Source organism: Aphanomyces astaci (assembly GCF_000520075.1).
Source record: "Aphanomyces astaci strain APO3 unplaced genomic scaffold supercont1.1, whole genome shotgun sequence".
NCBI lineage: Eukaryota > Oomycota > Saprolegniomycetes > Saprolegniales > Verrucalvaceae > Aphanomyces > Aphanomyces astaci.
This window is the reverse complement of record NW_009798264.1, coordinates 994252-1010901: the sequence shown is the minus strand read 5'-3', so window position 1 is coordinate 1010901 and position 16650 is coordinate 994252. Positions and strand designations below refer to the sequence as shown.

At 50.2% G+C, this 16650-nt stretch overlaps 2 protein-coding genes across 6 annotated transcripts; both read right to left on the bottom strand.

Moving 5' to 3' along the window:
- Positions 1–63: 63 nt before the first annotated feature.
- On the bottom strand, positions 64–1548 carry H257_00350 (hypothetical protein). Its single transcript, XM_009822988.1, has one exon. The coding sequence runs from the start codon at positions 1531–1533 to the stop codon at positions 196–198; it is 1338 nt and encodes a 445-aa protein (XP_009821290.1). The 5' UTR covers positions 1534–1548; the 3' UTR covers positions 64–195.
- A 175-nt stretch (positions 1549–1723) lies between these two features.
- H257_00349 (hypothetical protein) lies at positions 1724–14388 on the bottom strand. 5 transcript variants are annotated; one of them, XM_009822984.1, is made up of 29 exons: positions 14300–14388; positions 14116–14237; positions 14043–14072; positions 13786–13991; positions 13489–13722; positions 13126–13251; positions 12845–13078; positions 12130–12222; positions 11701–12079; positions 11402–11605; positions 10940–11347; positions 10627–10878; positions 10055–10532; positions 8282–9549; positions 7398–7652; positions 6266–7344; positions 5962–6188; positions 5582–5894; positions 5122–5499; positions 4946–5066; positions 4537–4808; positions 4326–4485; positions 4137–4277; positions 3343–3824; positions 2948–3276; positions 2750–2889; positions 2491–2683; positions 2361–2420; positions 1724–2303 (listed from the first exon to the last, which is right to left on the bottom strand). In XM_009822984.1, exons 1-29 carry the CDS (start codon positions 14367–14369, stop codon positions 1813–1815), a joined length of 8745 nt encoding a protein of 2914 aa, XP_009821286.1. In that variant the 5' UTR covers positions 14370–14388; the 3' UTR covers positions 1724–1812. The 5 variants fall into 5 exon arrangements, with proteins under 5 accessions (XP_009821286.1, XP_009821285.1, XP_009821287.1 ...); XM_009822983.1 differs by having other exon boundaries at positions 2750–2892; positions 11701–12076; XM_009822985.1 differs by having other exon boundaries at positions 11701–12076.
- Between the last annotated feature and the right edge of the window lie 2262 nt (positions 14389–16650).

The window sequence follows — 16650 nt, the reverse complement described above, 5'->3', positions numbered from 1 at the left end:
CATGGTGACGAACACTTGTCCTTGTCGATGTCTATCGATCGACATATTATTGTAAACATTGATGGCGAAATCGATTGTTGTCCTTGCGCACGTCATAATGCGGCTGGAAGACGTTGGACGACAGGCAGGATGTGCCTTTCGATCTCAAGTGAATACGACATCGTTACTTTTCATGCTTGACATAGAACTTGGGAGCTAGATCTTCCCCATCAAGAAGTTTGTCAGTTGTTCGTTCAAGAACGGGTTGGCGTCGGCTTGGCTTCGGTCGAGCAGCTCGGGCTCGGCTTCGAGACACAACTGGTCAAACTCGACATCTACCACTTCGTTCTCGCGGGCAGGCTTCTTGGACACGTTGGCAGGTTGATGGTAGCTTTGGGTCGGAGCCGGTGGCGGCATATTGTTCATGTCCACAACTTTGCTTCGATGGAGCAAATTCACATATGCCGACGAGGGATGACCTTCTGAGGACCCCGATGGATATAATGGTGCTTTGGTCGCCTTGTTCAAGAACCCTTTCTGCACGACTGTGGCCACCTTCTTCGTTCTTCCTTTAGAGTTAATTGAGCTTGTAGGGATATTGGTCGAAGGCGAGGGCTCGCCGACGATTTCAATGAGAGGCTTCTTCTTGACAGCTGGGGTGGACGGTAGCTTCATGCTAAAGTTGGCTTGTTCATCGTCGTTGTTGTCCACGGCATCTTGATTCGACAGCGGACCGAGGCTTCTCAACACATCGGTGGGGGTTTGCAAAACGGACGGCGGGGATGGCTTAATCGGTGGCGTCGCTTGTCCTGCAGTTGCTGCCGCAGCTTTTCGTTTGGGACTGGCGTTGTTGTCCTTGTCCGATCCGGCCTCGTCGGCTACGATGAAATCATGGGCGATGACATTGGCTCCACTCCCAGTTCCGCCTTTGTACAAGCTCTTGATCACTTTGCCCGGTGGTATCAGCGTGATGCCTTTCTCCTTTTCGACCCATGTGCTCGCCAGTTGCATGGCATCTGCCTTGAACTTGGAGTCCCATTGCGCTCGCTCGAGAACCCATGGATGGAATACTGCATCCACGACATGACACGTCTCATCTTGAATGGCCAGCGACCGGAGCTCTCCGATAGCGAGTGGGATTTCCAGGTTGCTCGTCGACGGAACCATGCGGGTGTCGTTGGGAACGTCTTTGCCGTTGTTGGGGTTTTTCGGAATCGCCACACAGCCGTGGCTACAGCAATTCATAAACAACTTTTGCCTGGTGCTTCCTTGGACCGTATGGTACTTGACCACGAAGCCTGGCGTCGGCGTGAATTTCTTTCGCGCGGCCTTGCTTTCGTCCGTCACTTGGTTTGCAATAAACTCGCGGTACGCCTGGGGGTCGTTTTGAGACATGTCGTCCAGCATACTCCAAATGTTCTGGGCTTCGGCCCCTAATTCAGCAGGGTCCACGCCCATTTGGCTTGCGATGCGTTGGAGCGGAATAGGCCCCGCACTTGGTCCATGTGGTTTGCCGCCTTTCGTCCGTCGGTTGTGAAGGATGCCGTAGTTCATCGAACACACAGAAAGTATGGAAATGTGTGTGACCCTTCAAGATACGGCACGAACAGGCAACGTCCGGATAAAGCGCGAAAGGTCATAACTACGTACCGTAGTATGTACTCCGGAGCACTACGTACAGTAAGTAGTACTACTAATAGTAATATGACTATTAATATTAATAGTATTGCTACAAATAAGTTGGATCCAATATAAATGAGTACTATTAATAGTACATTATTTGACACGAAGTACTGTATCAAACAAATTTGTTTTATATATGCAACTGCGACGTTAAAGACCCGCGAACGGGTCATCTGTGTAGTCCAACGGACCGCCTTGGTGCATGTTGCGAGGAGAAAACGGATCATTGCTCGCAGGATACGAAGGGGGTTGTGGGGGAAGGGTTTCCGTCGGCAAGGCCATCACGTCTAGTGGACTAGTGCCTGGAAATGGGGCGGGCGATGCAAATGGATCCCTAATTTCAGCAAATGGGTCCACCAATGGCATCGGTTTCGGGGGGGAGAACTGCAATAAACTGAAAATATCGCTTGGGGGAGGTCCGGACGGAAGTGGGGACGACGGCGGCGAGAACGTGATCAAGTTGTCTGTCACCACTGCCGAATCGACCGCCGGTTCAGTCGTCGTCGTTGAAGGCGGTTGAGGCGTGGCACTGGTTTCCAGCGCAGCGGCTCGAGCTCGAATGGATCGCTGGAATTCATCGAGCGATCCATGGTTGTCCTTGAGCACGACCATCACGTCATTTGTGATAGCTTCCATCACCCCTGCCACAAATCAAGCAAAACCGTCAAGTTGCCAACCAACAATCGCAGCGTACGCACCGGAAAACGAACTGTACTGCGCGTTCATGGTGTACCACGCGCAATCAAACAGCAGAAACGCTACAAACAACAATTAGTGTCATTCACATCACACTAATTCGCGTCGTTGACACTCCATTAAGACGAGTACCTTCGGCAAACATGACGTAAAACGCGTCGGGGCTGGCAAACACTGGCCAGAGGTTCTCCCTGTCTTTGTGCAGCTGGCCGTCGGCCCCCCACAGCCGAGACGCCATCATGCACGTGATGTTGATCGCCACGGGACCCCACGGGTATGTGTGCTCGTGGGAGCCGGGGATTTGACTCGACGTCATGCGTTTTACCTATCCAAATAATGATATATTGTATATATATATATATTAGGTTCGACGATATGTACAGTTGTGTACCTCGGTGGGGTATTTCGAAGCGAATGACACGAGGCAGTGCAAACTCAAGATGCCGCCCGCACGGAAATCCGTCGTGGGGTCGGGCCGTTGAAAGCCCAGCCGACTCCACGATGCCCCCACTCGCTCGTACTTGATGTCCTCTTCTGGAGCAACCCCCCCCAGCAACGTCAGAAAGTATTGCTAACGACATAAACATACCGTTCAAAATGTCCATGGGGGGGTACACCGCGCCCCAGAACTGCCGCAAGAGCTGCTCGAACTCGACGTCGTCGGCCACGCACGGTCGCTTGAGTTTCAAAAATACATTTGTGAGGTTGGTTAGGATGATCGGGTCCAGTTCGAGGCCTGGCGGCACGGACAACGTCGTGACTTCAGGCTGGGCGACGTTTGAGGTCGTGGCGCGGGCAAACGCGGCGGCTTCCACCTCCCGCGCCCGCTTGTCGCTGAGCAGTCGGCCTTGGTCACTGATGCCGTAATGCAAGGCAAACATGACCAGCGATCCGTCTTCGTACCCCGCCACCACGCATCTACACATGAATTCAATATTGGCGACACGTTCGACAGTGCCTTTTCGTTGGGATCAACACACTTACCGCTCATCTTGGGACAGTCCAAAGCACGTGAGCACGGACGACCGGTTGGTTTCAATCCGGCGGACACACGAGTTCAAGTCGCCGATGGGGCGCACTTCGATGCCGCCGCCGTCGCGGGTGGCGTTGGCGGTCACAACGAACTCCCCGCAGCGAGTGAACGTGACCCCGCGCTGCAGCAGCGTCATGGGGCGGTTGTCGGGGGAGGAAAGCGTCACTCGGGACATGACGCGGCCGTTCAGAGAGACCAGAAGCAGCTCCGACTGCGTCGACGACGCGCGCCAGTTGGTGTCCGAGTTGAGCTGGTTCGCATCGTGGATGGCGTGGCACAAGATGGATCCTTGCGCAGATATCGTCAGGTGCAGCGACGTGCGCTGGATGGTTGGCACGGACAAGTCCATCGCGTGAAGAGGACACGATGTCCGGAGCGAGTGCAGCAGCAGCGTGTGGCCCGTGCACGTGCTCGCGACCACGTCCAGCTCCACCTAGTACACATGACATGCGATGTTGTCGATTCGAAATTGGAGTCAATGACCAGAATCGCCAAATGTGCAGACAATCGATATACGACCAATCAAAACACAGTACACGAATCAAGAATCAAATCGGCTCTTCGAATAATTCATCATCGAATTAGTGTGTGACTGAAATTAGTGTGACAATGGACGTTGGTTGCATACAAACGTCAGGACAAAGAATTGATCGATCGATTTGGCAAAGAATCAGCACAAAAGTCAACCAAATTTTACACGTAAAAGGACAATATTGTTATGCGACAGAGTCGTCAGGGCACTTACGTTGATGGCCACAGTGACCACAGGTCGCGAATGCCCTACAAGGAGCACCCACGGCAAGTTGCCCACAGGCAGTTCCTTCTTGGCCGTCGATAGAAACATCCGCCGCGATCGACTCGCGGCAAACTTGGAGATGGCCCACACCTACAACCAATCATGCATTTTAACGAAGGAAAGGTATCGATGACCTACCGAAATGGTGCAGTCTTCGCTGCCAAATGCGAGCGCCACGTCACCCGTGACGTCGTCTTCGCTGCGAGCCATACACAAGATCTTCTGCTTGTGGAACGCAATGCGTTGCAGCAATTCCCCGTCAGCAGACCAGTGGATGCGCCAGCTTCCGTCAAAGTACCTTGAAAAAACAAGTTAAGATGGACATCGTATATGTACCCAATTGCAGTACCCGCAACTGATCATGTGCTCGTAGTAGACCATGCCGTCGACGATCGAACACATTGCGGGAAGGCGCCACCACTGCTCGACGTCTTGCAGGGTAAAGGGGACCCCCTTGGTCGCATCGGGAGTGGAATTCTGGTACCGTTTGGCCAGCACCAGCCCCGTTTCGTCGCACGAGTAGACGATGCTGCCATGGACTTCCACGGGTGCAGAAGACACCAAAGTATTGTCCGACACTTTGGCCTTGACAGACTTGGTCATCGCTCCCATCCCTCCACCCTATGTCCCACACGTTAAAGCAAATATATATATATATATATCATTAAATATATCGTTACAACAAAAATATGTAAATATCATTCAAACATACAATATATATATAAAATACACTAGTATATATGTATTTAAATAGCTACCGTGGCGGTGGCCGATGAAAACCGAACGCTGGACAGAGCCATGTCATGGCGGGAGGAGACGTCGTATCGACGCACTTGACTTCGCGACGACAAACTCGCCACCGCATGCGACGCGGGATACCTACACCATGGTGAGTGTCCAAATAGTGTGAAAGATGTCATATTGAACAACCTACCTGGCTTCGAGCGATTCGTCCACCGTGAGTCGTCGGGGGTGGCGCGCCTTGAACAACTGCACGGGGATCGTCCCGCGCTCTGCAAACTGCTTTCTCGTGTTCAGGTCCAGCAGGTTCAGGTTGAGTCCGTCGGGGTAGCACACGGGATGAAACACGTTGAGGCTGTCCACAGCGTCCGGCCCGCGCTGGGACGTCCCAAACACCAAGTCGATCCAACTGTGCAAGTGCATCGACACGTAATCGCTTTCCAGCGCCTGCCGATGCAGTCGAATGAACGTGTCCACCGACTCATTGGCCCATGGTGGCAACACGACATTGCCAAACTCGGCAGACAAGAGGCCTTCCGCCGTCATGTACAGTTCAGGCACGAGTTCCCAGCTAGCGTCGTTTGTGTGTGCATTATTACGTGAAGCTTTTTGCATACATGGCATATATATATATTGGGAAAGGTCGTACGTACCCCACGGAAGTCGTGCAGCGTTCCCACATTGCTGCAATGGACGACAATGGTTGCAGGCTGCTTTCGGGCAACGCATTGGACGCTTGGGTGAATGGCGCCATGCGCATCAAGTACGTCAAGACGGCAGCTTGGCTCGAATACGAAGCACCGAAATGGTACGGAAACTCGGCCGTGGTGGAGTGATACCGTTGGGTCGCAGCTTGAACCCCGTGGGGAGATTGGGCGCCAATCGGTTTGGTAAAGTCTCGAAACGTCGCAGGATCCTCCAAGTCCAACTGGGCCGACGCGTAGTCACTCAATACCCACGGGAAAACTACAGCACACGAACGTCAGAGGCTTTTTTGCTTGTTTGGAAAAGGCGATGGATGTATGTACAGTACTTGGATATTGCGTGATGTCGTTGTACGAGCGAGCGGCCGCAACGTTGAGAAGCATGAGGTACTCGAACGTGGAAATCTCTCGACGCACCCACTTGGCCGTGGCATGCCAGTGGGAGCTTTGCACGAGTCGATCCCCAGTGAGCAGTCGCTTGGTCGAGACCAAACAAGGCGGTTTGCGCTGTCGAATGATGGCAAATGCCGTGTCCACGTCATGGCTAGTCTCGAATCTAGTCAAAGGGAGTAAAACACACACATCAGACCGAGTAAGCTTAGTCTATGGATAAATATGATACAGTGGTCCTACCCAATCAGAAGAGACGTGCCGTCGACAAAGTAAATTTCCATCCCGCACAGAATGTCCAAGTTGAAGCGCCGGCGGTAAATGGACTTGATCACGCGCATGCCAAAGATCCGGCGCTTGAGCAGCACGATGCTACTGGCGCGACTGTCTTCTTGTTCGTCGACGATCGCTTCTCCTTCAAACACGATGCTCATTGATCCCAACCGGAACATGCCACGGACCACGCGGCCCTCGGGGAGGACGATGTACGCCATCGTTCGAAAGCTGCCCCTCGTGATGAGCTTTTTCGGCGGCTTGTCGTCGGCAGGAGACGGTACCCTTGCAGCATTGTCGGTTGGCACAACACCGCCTTCGTGGTCAGGAGCGACGTCGTCTACGGGTTGTTTGGCACCACTGCTTTCCACCTTGTCTACTTTTTTGGTCGAAAACATCGGCAAGCGCAACCCTGTCACAAATCGGGACGACATGGACGCCCGTTTCACTGGTTCAACTTCAGCCAGAGGAGGGGGAGAGGACACTGCACCAGAAATCTCGACAGACGACGCCATGGGAGATGCCGCCGTCGGTACACTCCCCAGCATGGACGTATCATCGCGCGACGATCTCGGAAGGGATAATTGCACGTTCTCCATCACATCTCCCTCGACCATGTCGACCATGTCGTCTAAGTCGTCCAAGTCGTCGTCGGTGGACCTTCCCATGACAACGTGGACGCGGTCGTCGTCCACGTCAAGTGTATGCTGATTGTCGTCGTCCAAGTCGTCGTCGGCACTTGGTGGTAAGACGAGGATGGCTGGCGTCGACGCCAACGTGTCGTTAACGAGGGCGTCGTACAAAGAGTTGTTGATGGTCCTGGCGAGCTTCTTGTACGGGTGCACCTTGTCAACGTCGGGCAAGAGGCGACAGCGCATCCACTTGGACGACGTGAACGAGTCGAGCTGCCACTTGGTGGCCTGGCTCAACGAATCGACGGACCACACGTGTCGGATGTTCCAGCGGAGCACGCGCTCCAGCTTCATCCAGTCGTCGACGTCCTTAGCATGGACCCGTTGCAGCCAGACGGGGTCGGTGGAAGGCCGGACCTGCCAAACACATGTGAGAGGTCAAACATGGTAATGTGATGCTCATGTCGTACTTGAATACCAGAGGCCAAGACCACGTCCACGGCCTGCTTGGCGCATTCCCGCTCATACTCGACCACCGCCAGCACATGCGACTTTTTCTTGTGGCGAATTTCTTGCGACGTTTCCAAATACTCGTGGTAAAACAGGTCCCGCCGACCGACTTCAGTGTCTGTCAACTCAAACTCTTGTCGATCCAGCAACGCTCGCACGTGGTCGACCGAAGTCACCACGTTTTGCGTGTTTTGCAATAATACTCGCGACACAAACTAGACCATCAAACAACACTGTCAGTCGCCACTTGGGATTCACATGACTGTACTACTATTTACAGCAGGTATTGATTGCTTGGTGTTTATTCGAAACTGGACCGACATGGCGAATGAATGAATCGACAGAACGAAATGCACACAAGATCAATCGGCAAAAGCATTTAGCCAATCAGATTGCAGAAAACCATATCATCAACGTTTAATTAGTGTGTGACTTCAATTAGTGTGATACGAAATCACCACAGTTGACACCTTTTTACATACAACATTCAGTACAACGAAGAATCGATCGACAGATTTGACGATTCCGCACTAAAGTTGACCAATTTTGGGTAAAAATACAACAGTTGCTTGCAAGGACTACAGTATTGACTGGGTCATTATTCGAAACGGGACCGACATGGCGAATGAATTGACAGAACGAAATGCACACAAGATCAATCGGCAAAAGCATTTAGCCAATCAGATTGCAGGACACCATCATGCACATCTTATTAGTGTGTGACTTGAATTAGTGTGAGATTACAATCCCCCCCGGACAACTTCAGACATAGAAAATTCAATGCAAACACTCGATAAATTTGGCAAATCACAAGTCTAAATGTTGGGGAAATGTACAATAGTACCTCGGCGCATCGGCGAGCCCCGTCTGTCCAACGTGGCTCGTGCACACTAAGCCGGCCCGCTTCCTCCATGAGATGGCGCAGTTCCAGCGCGAGCCAATGCACCAACGACGCGTCTTCTTTCGCCGGCACGTAGTTCTGTTGGTTCAACTGGAGCAGCTCGACAAAGTAGTCGAGTTTTGCCAGCTTGGCGGCAAACACAGCGTCCAACGCGACGGTTGAGTTGACGCGGCTCCGTCGGCGGGGCGCTGGACTCTCATCCTCGTCTTCCTCATCTTCCTCATCTTCGTCCTCTTCGTTGTACTCGCCGTGAGAATGTAAAAACATGTCTTGGTCTTTGATGGCCATGTACATGGACCGCAGGATCAACGCTAGGATCTGACGCATGGCACCACCGGGGAACTGCCGCAGCGACGACGGGGCGATTGTCGGAGGTTGGGACTGGTCCTTGATCGAGTTTCGTTTGGCGGCGGCGCCGGTGCTCGGGGAGCTGCGGGTGGCCACGGGCACTTGACTGCTGGACAAGCTCAGCCGGGGTTGGGCGGTTCGGCCAAACGACGCGTCCACGTCGCAGCTGAGACTAGACGCACACTTGTGCCACACGTTCAAGATGGCGTCGCTCAATTCGCGTTCCTTGGCGTACTCGTCCTTGGCCTTCCAAAACACGGCCGCCGCCGTTCTCCCATCGTCTTCGTCGACGAGGGACTCCCGCTGGCACGCCGTCGTCGTGACGCTGGCCCACGGATCAAAATGCAGCACGACCGACGTCGCGATCGAGCAAATGTTGTCGAGATTGCGCCAGCAGAGCGACCCCTTGGGCGGCATGTGCGAGTCGACAAGGGCACCCAGTCGATCCACGAGCACTTTGAGCCACGTCATCACCACGTGCGGCTGATTCGGCACGAGTTTGAATGGATGGAGCACCAGTTCGTACGCCGCCTCGTTCGTTTTCATGTCGACGACGATCATGTGGGCCATCACGTCCATGCACGTGGCCACTACATGCTCCTGGGTACGAGATCGAGCGATTGAACTCAGGAGCATGCGCATCCCGGTTTTGAATCGATTCGAAAGCAAAGTGTTGTCCTTGGCCAACTGCTTATAGCGGCGGTATTGGTCGCACTTGGCGCTGTCGTTCGAGAGCAAGTCGAACAGAGACTGGTGGTCGCCAAGCAATAGCAGCGACATCGCAGCGCCAAGACGCGCATCGTCTGCTAGATCCACATTCGCCATCAACTCTCGCAGCCGCAGAATCGGCACGTCACGCAAGCCTACGTAGATGGTTATATATCTTTCAACAAAAGATATATATATATCGACTCGCTAGTCGAGTAGATATAGTCATATTGTCACGTCGATAGATTCAAAATTGGAGTGTTTGCGCTCTCAATCGAATATGTGACCAGAATCACCAAATCGGCAGACAATCGATATACGACCAATCAAAACCCAGATAAAAAATCTCAAGTAGCCAATCAAACACACACACTTCGACCAATATATTCAATGCATCGAATTAGTGTGTGACTGAAATTAGTGTGATACTATGGATGATCTTTACAAAAGTCAAAGAATCGAACATCGATAGCTTTTGCGTAAATCAAAGACGATTATACTATTGTCGATTTGATATACAATCGATCTGATTGGTTGAATTTCATTGAGAAATGGGTTTTGATTGGCTAATAATGTTGAGCTCATCTGAAGTAGCCAATCAAATCGATTTAAATTCCAACGAGAAACCACAACACGACATTTCACTCGAAAGCACAATACCAGTCGTCGACACGGACGAGAACGCTTCAGCAAACGAGTTGTCGCTTGCTGGGAGCTGTGGGGCGTCTGTGACAAAGCTCGCAAAGAACACTTCGACGGGGTACGGCGCGTAGCCTTGGGTGGCATAACACGCGAGAAACACGCGTCGATTCAAAGCACCTTCGACGTTGTCATCGGATAGCAGCAGCTTAAAGCACTCGAGGCCGACCCAGCGGACGTGGAGGTGGCACTTTTGAATCAGTTCCAGCATCGGCACCACCATATTCGGATGCCGGATGCTGCTCGTGAGCAAGATGTTGTCGGCCAGCATCTCGGCGTGGTCGTGGGAAACGAGGGCAAATGGATCTGCCGTCGGATCGCCATAATCGATGCCCAAAACCAACGACACGAGTTCGTTGAAGCTGCCCATTTGCAGCGGAAACTCGGCCACATGCAGCGAATCCAAGATCATGCGCACATCCACGGCAGACAGCGACGGCTATCATATCGTCATAGTTAGAAAATATATATAAATTTATTTCAACATGGCGAGGTTGTCGATATATATACAATATATATATGTTTGTGTTTACCTTTGGGTTTGCATTGGGATAACTGTCGCACTTGATGACAATGTACGTCCGCAACAGCCGCAACGTCATACGACGCACTTGTGCATTCGCCGTCGAAATCAACGGCAGCCAGATGCGGAGCCCCCCCAAGCGCTCGAAAATGCTCAGAAATTCCGTCTGCGTTGCTGGGGTAACGGAGAAATCCACCAGAATTTGCAACAGGTCGGGGATGTCCGTCTCGGCTACGTGTTCAGGGATCGCCCCAGCATCCATCTAGAACCATATGAATCCGTACAAATACAAATATATATAAACTATTATATAGATATAGTACCTCTGCCTCGCTCACAACCGTGCCTTTGATCGTGTCGTCAATGTTGCCTTGGGGAAATGTGGCCTTGCCGAGCATGCTGTAAATCAGCGTCCGCGCCGCATCGAACGACACGCCCATCGAGTTGACCGAGTTGGACACGCCCATGATGATGCTGTTGAGCTGGTACTTTCGCTGGCTCTGCGCCTTGGCCCACGATTCCGGGTCGTACAAGAGAATCCGGATCGTCTCCAAGATGCGGCCGCGCATGTGGGAGGACCTGCCGCCGCCGCCGCCGGTTCCAGCGGTTGGCGGCAGAATCGACGTCTGATACTGTGTTGAGAGCAGGCGGAGCATGTATCGAATCGACACGACGGACGACGACACAAACTTCTTCTTGATCGCCACGTGCAGCTTGTCGAAAATCGAGTTCTACCATATACAGGAATATTTCAACTACAAAAGGAGCGGGGGATATGATCGTACCTGAATCTTGAGGGACGCGGGTACCCAGAGGCGGAAATTGTAGAGCAAATACCGATGTATTTCGTCAGATATGAATCGATCCGACGACACGGCGCTGCACAGCCGTTCGATGGAACTCAGCAACTCTGCTGTGAGGTACGCTGGAGGGAGCGACCCCAGGAGTAGGGACATCATCGGGATTGCTTGCGTCCGGCGACAGATAAACTACAAAAGCACAATCAAAACATAATATCCCAATGCATAGTACGATCAAAACATAATACCATATATATATATATTAATGTATATAAATTCAATACCTTGTTGATCAACGAGTGGCGGAGGGTTTCAGCCACGAGACTCATCACTTTTGGCACGCTCGAGATCCCTAGCGGTCGTGAGGTAGTTGCTTGGCAACTCGTCAACGCTGCGGATTGGGTGGAGGGGTGCAGCAGCAACGGGAAGAAAACGATGGGTCCCCCCATCTGCCAAATGGACTCTTTGAACGACGTGGTCGTGCGCAGTCGGATTGTCGACGGCGACGACAGGTGATTGTTCTCCCCGTGGTGGTTGTGCCCACTCGCATCCAACAGCATATTCCGCTTGACATCGAAATTACGCGCGTCCAGTGCAAACAGCAGTCCATCGGGACCTGTGGTCGTAGCTGGCGTAGTAGCTGGCAACGTGGCAAGGGTGCTACTACTAACTAGATCAACAAAATGTCGCAGGAATGAGAGACGAGTACTGACCTTGGCAAGGCCAACGACGTCGTGACATGCGACGACGCGACCGACGCATTGTACTGCAGCACCACGTTGTCGTAATCGCTGAACGATTTGATGCTAAAACCATGTTATATCAACTATCGAGATCCTTGTCGACTGACGAAATCATATGTATTCACCCACTCACTTGCACGAAAATTATTCATAGTAGTATTGTCGATTTGATTTACAAATTTCGGGAGCGGGTGCAATCGAATTTCGCGCCGACCAAACCGATCCACAATCAATCGGATTGGTTGTTGAATTTCATTGAGAAGGTTTTGATTGGCTAATAATTTTGAACTCATCTGAAGTAGCCAATCAAATCGATTTAAATTCCAACGAGAAACCACACCACGAAATTTCACTCGAAAGCACAATACCAGTCGACTCTTATTACAGTATAAAAAATATGTTTTTTTAAATTTGCTACAAATGCCCCAATTCGTTTAAACCCGATCCCAAATCTCGCCGCGAAAATTCATGGGTTTGAACGATTTCGCAGAATAAAGCTCAAAGTAAAACGAAGAAACAAATGTAGCCAATCCCCGACAAGCAATTGGTCAGATGGACCAATGGGAGTGAATCGTGATCGGTTAGGGGGGCGTGAGAACCACACACCCTCCATCGATCGGGTCGGAAAGTAGTACCAAATCAATAGTACAAATACTAGTATATATATATATATATATATATGTACCTTTCCACAATGCTGGCTTGCAACGGATGCGAAAAGAACGCGACGGGCCCCAGCTGCGCCTTGAGACACCTGCTGTGATCGTGTTTGGCTCGAGCGACAAGGCACTGCATCTTGGACACGGTCGCGTCTTTGGGGTAATTGAACCGGTACGACTGCCGCGAGTCGCCGTTGATGTACACGTCCAGCTTGGAGCCTCGGATCTGGCGATGCGTGTGCACGACGCATATCCATTGCCTACACGTCTATATATAAGTCGGAAAACTTACTACACCATTCACGACCATTGGTGCTTGACGAGCGCATTCGGCACTTGCACTTCGTTGTACTCGTTCTTCTTGGAATCCAACCCCTTGACCACCAATGTCGTGTCCATGAACGAGATCTCAATGCCAATGCCGCTGTCGCCGCTGCATCATCACAAAGAGTGGATTGGATTAGATGCATAGATAGATATAAATATATAATATGTATATATCATAGATATATGTATGTATATAATATATATATATGAATGAATATATTACTACTTCGAAGTACGTAGTATATCATACATATATATATATACTAAGTAATACACGCATTTATGTATGTATGTATATAATACAGTACTATATATAATCGAAATTATCACTTGGGATAGGTACCACAGAGAAAAGAGGGGCGAGTTGAGCCCTGGAGCCGACTCGACGCGGAGCCATGCCGACAGCGTGTACCCGGCGGACGGGAATGGAATCGCGTCCATCGACGCGATGGAAAAGCCCGAGTGGTCTCCGGACAGCTCCAGGTACGTGGACGGGCCAGTGACACTTCGCGCCATCAATTCCAGAGTCGACAAGTACGCCGTCACCGCGTCTTCGTCTGGCTCGTCATGCTTCATGCTGCATGTGGAAGTAGTTGGACGAATGATGTAGTATACCAAGGGGTGAATAGAAAATCGTTACCGCTCGCATTGAAACACTTGCAGCATGGCTCGGATATCGTCGACGGCAATGGAGTACTGCGAAATGTGCAACAGGAGCGACAGGAGCCGGTTCAGTAGCGGCCGAGGAAACCCATGCCATAGCCCCCTTGCCTCGAGAAAGGTCACGATGGACCGATGGAACCCCACCTCGATGCATGCATGTGCATTGGACGACTCGTGTTTCACCTGTTCGTTGTCGAGTTGTAAAGTGCTTCGTCATGGAGTTTATCAACTTACCATGAACACCAACGCGTCAAGCAATTCGCTCTAACGACACGCATGAGACTAAACATGTATGGGAAGCATATACCTGTTGCGCGGCATCGACGACCTCAATGATGTCCGTGAACAACCTGTGCAAGTGGATAGGGTGGCGAATCGTACGAACCAACGTGTCGAACGACGCGGCATGGATGCCGCTGACGGACCTCACTGCAAAGGATCATCACAAGGTAAGCATTGCCGTCACACTAAGTCGATGGATCAGTTCTTACCTAGACTGCTTCCACATAAGTCCACGAGGAACACATCGATGGGCCGCTCCTCTTCTGAGAGCGACGTCATGAAGCTCGCTCGAAAAAACAGTCAATCTGAAAATGTACAAATCATTATATCCAATCAAATGACTTTATTTCATATAGACCTATTTGATTGGACAAAAACCGATCTTTGACTTGGCAAGCTACAGGTCCGAACACATTAAGGATACCACCATACTAGCTAGTACTTCGAAGTAAAAAATACTGCAATTAATACTAGTACTACGTAGTAGTAAGTATTAATAGTATCATGATATTGCAATATTGCGTACTAGTATTCTTCATTTCGAAAAATGCAGGAGAACATGGTGTTTTCATTGTACTTCGGTATGTGATACTATTTCAAGTGTGTGGGTAGTCTGGCTACCACATCTGATTGGACAAAATCCAGTTGAAAAATTGAACGATCTTCTCAAACGCATGCCTCAGAAAGATACTATTAACAGGCAGGCCAGCGGAGAATGTACAAATTTTGGTCATATTATGATTTTCAAACTTCGTCCACAGAGCTCAGTAAGCCACAGAGATTTCGGAACGCGCCCTTGACTATTCGGCCATGTTTACATGCCATTTGCACGCTTTCGGAGGCCGGAACAACCGCGATAACTTGCATGGTGCATGGGCCCTCGATGGATTCAACGGCCGTCCCTGCGCGTGTCATTGGACACATTTTGGTTCTTTCTTCCAATGGATTGCCAGTAAAAATGCAGTAACGTTTTTGCATACTTGTAGAACTCAATGATTAGTCAGATATTCTTAGATACAGTACTTGAAGTAATCAATTATCCTATATATTGTTAATAACCACTCTGGCCTTTTCCGGTCGAAAGGCTGTTCCCATAGTACTCAAAGCTGATTTTAATCAGAGTAAGCATTAAAATGCGTACTTTCGTATTGATAAAACTACTGTACTCGGACATCACATCTGCACTTTGTTCCGATTACTCTCCAATCCAGGAAGTAAATCCCCATTGTCCCAAGCTCGATGGGATAGAACAGCGAGGTTAAATCATCGAGAAACAGCTCCAACCGAGTTGAATGACATGCTCCCACAAGATAGGGCGATGCTTCACTTGCCGCCATTATCCCGTTGTTGACTGCGAGGACGCATGCAAATGCGCTTTAAATCATTGGGTCTTGGACATTCACAGAGAGCTTCGTCAACAACCAAAGCAAACCACACGTTTTGGAGGTATTTCTACGTGTCTTACTTAACCCGCTCGGATGGACGAGATTTCCCAATCTGAATGCCTTTCAGTTCATTCGCGTCAACCCAAAGGTCAATCTACGATGCTCGTCAACACATGTGGTACTTCCCAGTGGTTTGGGACATTCTACCGTATAGGTAACAATAACTACCCGGGCTAAATAACTACTTTTGGGCCTTCGCGGGCACAATAACTACCCTCAGCACCGCAGGCGGGCTAAATTTCACTACCCTGGGCAATATGGTTAACTTAATGAGTCCATGAGCAAGTTGCTCATCGTTAATGCCTCGGAAGAATTTTGGAATGCCTGACATTTGTGTACTTCCAGTTCAAATAAAAATATGAAAAATGTCGCGAAATGGTGGACTTGAACTCGGGACTTTCAGGTCACGAATCGGGCGCTCTATGGTGCACATCATCTATAAACTACCAACTTTTCACAAAATTTTCTGATTTCTATTTCATATTCATTACTCAAAATTGCAGCAAATTGAGACGTATAATCGACAGATCTCAATGTGGTGAAGAAATTCTACGTCTCAGATTCAAATTTGGTGATGAATTGGTCCAGAAATAGATATTTAACCTAGTGGTATTTTACATGGGCGCTTGGATATATTTATAGGGGTGGCCGCTCAAATGTATCTTGATTTTTGTATGTGACTCTTATCCGTATTTAATATCCGGAGGGGTGGCCGCTCAAATGTATCTTGATTTTTGTATGTGACTCTTATCCGTATTTAATATCCGGAGGCAAGGGGGACCTTTAATCTCCAACTCCAGTGATAAAACGCATGAAATCCGTATTTAACGTATCTGGATTTTGGGTTTAACTACATTAATTGCACGTTAAATAATAAAACCTCCACCCTTCAATTTGGCCAGTTGGAAGTTTTTAGATGAAGTGAACCATACCACTTGAGCTTACAGATGCCGAATTAAAAACCGTCACGCGACACCTGAAAAGAAGGGATACCCGGATGAAGAGGACCCGTGGTTCGGTTAAATAACCGGATCGTGAGAACACTGTAAACACAACCAACACCCCCCCCCTCGAGTGAGCCCAATCAGCCGGATAACGCGAGAAGGCAATATTAA